At 60.8% G+C, this 5,105-nt stretch overlaps 1 protein-coding gene across 1 annotated transcript in view; it reads right to left on the reverse strand.

The window, feature by feature from the left end:
• The window catches only part of LOC101652040 (inner centromere protein), a gene marked incomplete at its 3' end in the record, with an annotated part of 32,497 nt that overhangs the window by 11,429 nt on the left and 15,963 nt on the right, over positions 1-5,105 (reverse strand). Inside the window, exons 12-15 of the mRNA XM_030887511.2 lie at positions 1,479-1,588; positions 1,287-1,407; positions 914-1,036; positions 323-360 (exon numbers count right to left, since the gene is read on the reverse strand). Of these exons, the coding sequence (XP_030743371.1) occupies positions 323-360; positions 914-1,036; positions 1,287-1,407; positions 1,479-1,588 (392 nt within the window). The remainder of the gene's footprint in view (positions 1-322; positions 361-913; positions 1,037-1,286; positions 1,408-1,478; positions 1,589-5,105) is intronic.

Here is a 5,105-nt window from a genome sequence, read left to right on the forward strand (position 1 = left end):
GGCCTGGGATGGCATCCTGGGACCCTCCTCTCTTGTCAGGTCGGGGAGCAGCGGACAAGCACTCAACTCGGTGGCCTTCTCCCCAGTGACAGAACAGGGCAAACAGCCCCGCGGCCACCTGGGGAGGTGCTGCGTCCATGCACGCCACATGTGCTGCCCTCCGTCAGGGGGATACAGGGTTTGAAACCACCAGCTGCTCTGAGGGAGCAAGAGGAGGTTTTCCACTCGTGGACAGGGGCAGTTCTAACCTGTCCTGTAGGGGCGCTGTGAGCTGCATGACCACATGACTGAGTGTGAGCAGAAGGAGCTGTGTAACACTTGCCAGAGGGCTGAGGGGCCCAGGGTCGGAGAGAGGGCTACCTGTGGACATGGCCGGGAGGAAACTGTATCCCAGGTCCTTTCTGAGCCTGAGCTGTAATCTGCCTCCTTCCCTAACAAGCCCCTTAACCAGGATCACTGTCAGCTGTCAAGCCCACGGAGAAAGGGGGTCAAGACAGTGAAGAGAGGGAGGGAGGGCTGTCAGAATGGCAAAGGGGGAGAGGGCAGGGGCACCTCTGGCGCCCCGGCTCCCAGGCACTGGCCTGGGGCTGGCAGTCGCGGGGAGCCAGAGGTCAGATGCCTCCACATTCATGGCTGCAGAAACAGAGGTGGCCAGTCACTTGCCCAAGGCCACAGAGCCAATGAAGGGCAGAGCTGGGGGTGGAACCCAGAGAACTGGGTTTCAGGGAGCTTGCACTGGGCCCTCACACTGCTATCTCTACAGAAAGCACAAGGGGCATTGTCGCCCTCCCTACTCTGATAGCACTTGCAAACCTCCTTCGGGGTTTGAAACAATCTACCAGGGTCAGCCCAACCAAGGGGAGGGCCTGGCGTCATCCCCGGGCCTCCCTGCCCTCTGCATGTGCGCGCTCACCTGCTGCAGCCACCGGAGCCGGCGGGCCTCCTCCTCCTGCTTCCTCCGTGCCTCCACCTCCTCCATCTTCTTGGCCGCCGCCTTTTTCTTGGCCTTCTCCTCGGCCAGCCGCTCCTCCTTGGCCTGCGGAACCCCGTGCAGGTACCCGATGAGCCGGCGGGCTGAGCGGGCCCGAACCCGGCCTGGCAGGCCTCCCGCCCCGCAGACCACTATCTCCCCAGAGTCCAGGGGAGAAGGTTCCAGAAGCCAGTCCTGCCCAGAAACATCGGAGCACCAGCTCCCACTGGGGCTGCAGGGAGAGGTGGGCCCAGACCGTGGACGGGGCAGACAGAGGGGCTCCAGCCCGACTCTCCAGGGGCCCCCGGGAGCGAACCTTCTCGGTCTTCTCGCCAAAGTGAGCCAACTTCTGCTCAATCTGCTTCTTCTTCTCCTCCTTCATCTGCTCCACCCGCTCCCGGGCCTGCAGCACCTTGCGGAGGCGCTCCTCGCGCTTCCTGCGGGCACGGGCCAGCGCATCACAGGGTGCCCGACTGGGGCGGGGCCGGGGGCGGGGCCTGTCACTTACAGCTTCACCTCCTCCAGCCGCCTCCGCTTATCCTCCTCCACCTTCTGCCTGCGGAGCTGCTCAGCCTCCTCCTTCCGCCGCAGGTTCTCCAGGCGCTGCCGCTCCTTCTCCTGGGGGCGGGCCGGGAGCATGAGCGTGTGGGGGCGCGGGGGGCGCAGAAGCAGCAGCGGCAGCCCCTCCAACACATGCCCTCCACTCCCACCCGGACCAAGTCCTGGGCCTTCAGCTCTTCCCTCCTCCCAAGGGCCTGAGCCGGGAGCACTGCTGACCGAGTCTCGCCAAGCCCCGGACGGGCAGCGGCAAGGCCAGGGCTCTGGAGAGAGCTTTTAGAATGAGCCTGGAAAGGCCGCTCTGAAAGCTGGCCCCCAAGTGGCGACTTACTCTTACTGCACTGTATAGCTTGTGTGCATGTAAACGTGTGCACGGAGATCTTTCATCTCTATCAACTCTACAGCCAAACCCACTCCCATCGAGATTCTGACACACTGCAGCCCTCTATAGGGCTTCCAGGACTGAAAATCCCCACGGGAGCAGACAGCTGCAGCTTCCTCCCGGGGGCGGCTGGTAGGTTTAAGCCCACCTTGAAGTTAGCGGCCCAGGGCCTCACCCACAGGGCCACCTGGGCTCCTTACTGGTCCACGGCCCCACGGAGCACAAACACGGGTAAAGGGGACACAGGCACGAGCTTGGACAGGTGCAGGACTGCGCGTCTTCCGTGATGCCGCCACGTGGCCGCTGCCTCACCGCTGGCAGAGCTCCAGCCCGGGGCACAGCGCACTGGTGCTGGGACCACCCTCCTCAGCAGCCCAGACAGGCCCAGGGGCCCAGCCACAGGCCTGGGCAACATGCTGGGTCAGGCTGGGCCACCCTGGCTAAGGGTAAGAGCCACGGCTTACACCTGCAGGGCAGGGCGAGAGATATGGCTGAGACTGGAGCCCCAGCTGATGTGGGGTGGGGGTGGGGGGGCCTCTGGCCTCTCCCACACTGCTCATCTCCCTGGGGCCTCTGGAAGGGTGCACCCCCACCTGGACACCTGGCCCCGAGGTAATCAAATCCCCGAAGACGGAGAAGGGCTTCGTACGGCAATGCAGGACACACTCCCTCCCCCACCAGGGGTGGCTAGAAAACTGGCCAGAAGGCAGGCAGCCTTCGGGGAGGGCAAAGGGGGTGTCTCTGAAAAGCTGTGACAGCAGGCAGCGTGGGGGGGTAGCCTGAGATCTGAGAGAGGTCGGTGCAGGGCCGGGGGTTCAGGCTCCAGGCTCCAGGCATGGAAAGGGGACCCCTGACATAGACACCCCACTTCGACTCATTTCCCTCTGGTTCCTTTCTCGAGTGCGCCGCCCCCCCAGCATTCCGGTGACAACAGTGGCAGCAGACGTCAGGGGAGGAGGAGTGAAGCTACACACGGCTCCTCTACCTGGGTCCCCTTCACTCCTGCCAGGGTTCCCACGCCCCTGGCTGCGAGGAAGCGCCATCTTTGAAGCAGGGGAGGAGGGAGAAATCCCAGCGTCACTGGGATTTGAGATCTCTGCCTGGTGGCAGAGACGGAGAGAAGGAGACAGAACAGAGGGGCAGCCCCGTGGGGCTAAGCAGTGGGCTGGCTGCTCTCATGGAGACGAGGCCGCCCCCCAACGCTGGCACAGTGAACGTGGCCTTACAGCCTCCTGAGCAGTGCAAAGAGGACCTTCTGTTTGTGAACGTCACCACTGCGGCACTTGTTTCAGCAGCACTTGGTCACTAAGACTCCCCCAAACTGCAAGGGCAGGGGTCCCACCCTAACTATCACAGGAAAGCCTTTGAGGGCCAAACGAACCCAAGCTAACTCGGCTGGCACCCGCACCAGGACAGACCGAAACGTCACTGCACAGGCTCTGAAACTGGAACCAATGCTGGGAGGCCACGGGAGGAGAGTTGGGACTTGTGGCCTGGACCTAACTAAAAGAAGGGGCACCCTTTTTTAAGATGCTGACAGGAAAAGAACCGCCAACCCAGGACTCGACAGCCAGTGAAAACGCCCTTCAGAAATGCAGGAGGAATCCACGCTCCCAGGTGAAGGAAAGTTAGCAAGTTTGTCGCCAGCCGGCCTGCTCAGAGCAAACTGCTACAGGATGTCCTCCAGACAGAGGGGCAGCACATCAAGTGCAAACTTGAGGCATGAGGGATGAAGTAACAGAAGTGATCGTTTGCTGGGTAAATAGGAATCGCCTTTGGCGGTCCTGAAAGGTTTGACAGTGCAAGCAAACACTGCCAACACAATGGGAAGGTGTCTTCAGAGTCCTGACATGTAACATATGAGACACTGTAGCACGGGTGCTGGGTAAAGGACCCTCCATGGGGGTGAGGCTCTATGCTCCGGCCCAACTGGTAAGGTCCTGATTCTAAGTGGGCTGGGAAGAGTATGGAATACCCAGAGCACCACCAACAACTCTCAGGGTGGCAGGGTCTGAATTGGAATAAATGAAAAGCGTGCAAATAACATCTACCCACCCTCAAAAAAATAAATAAATCACAAGGGAGGGAAACAGGAAAAAAAGCCAAAGAAAATGAAATCCCCAGGTTATGTGAGCCAGACAGCCCCTTTCACTACATGTGAATCTGCCCTCAACTGGAAACATGTCTCGTTTCAAATGTTCTAGAGAAAACATGGCTCGGAGACTGCTCACTCCCTAGTTACATACAGGCTGCTCCTCTGCCAGCACTCAGCAGTGGCTGGGCGGGCCCTGCCCCTCAGGACCCAAGGAGCCCCTTCAATCTCCAGAGGACCCCAGGGAGCAGTCTCTGTCCACCAGCTGCCGTGGGCACTCACACAAAGCAAAGCCCCGTGAGAGGTGAGGAGAGCTGAGATGCTGGGCACACAGCTCTCTGGCCCATCACATCTCTATGAAGCGTAAACGCAGGTCCCAGGTTGGAGCTGAGAGAACTGGAGCCCGGAAGTACAGAGTGGAGCTGGAGTCGGTACTGGGATGTTAGCTCTTGATCCTTCCTGGGTCTCTAACCAGCCCCCTAAATGCCTGGTACCCCAGAGCAGGAAGTACGGCATCCTGGCCCTCTTGCTCATCACAGTGAGGGCCTAAGGCTGTCAATCTGGGTGGGGCTCTCCTCACGGGAGGTGCAAGTGTGAGTTTCGGACCCCACTGAAGGCCTGGGTGCCTGGTTGGAGCCTGGCATGGAAGGTGCCAGCATGTGGGCCCATTGAAAGGCATGCCATCATACCTGAGCCACTTGCCAGGTCCAGGCCCCACCCTGCCCGGACCCAAGAGAGTGCTGCTCAGCCCAGGGTGAAGGCAGAAGCCACAAAAGGTGCCCTTCAGGGTGTCTATGGGGTCTAAAAGGACGGACAGACAGGCTGTGACCTTGGCGACTAGCCAAGGAGACCCTGGGGAGCCAGCCATCCAGACTGCCAGGCCCCCGTTCCCCAGGGGCTCCTTGTTCTGGCTAGAAGCTGATCAGACTCAGCGCTGAGGATGCTGAGAAGAGAACAGAGGCCTGGCTCCCAGAAGCCACTGCAGGAGCCACCCCCCACCACAGGTCAGACCAGGGCTCCTGGGCCCACTGCTCCACACCACGTCAAAGTATAGCTCAGGAAACTCAACACTCCCTGCCATCGAGCCAAGTCCTGCTCACGGC

Source organism: Echinops telfairi, unplaced genomic scaffold (assembly GCF_000313985.2).
Source record: "Echinops telfairi isolate 266 unplaced genomic scaffold, ASM31398v2 ScPeMD7_7416;HRSCAF=8454, whole genome shotgun sequence".
In the NCBI taxonomy this organism is placed as follows: domain Eukaryota; kingdom Metazoa; phylum Chordata; class Mammalia; order Afrosoricida; family Tenrecidae; genus Echinops; species Echinops telfairi.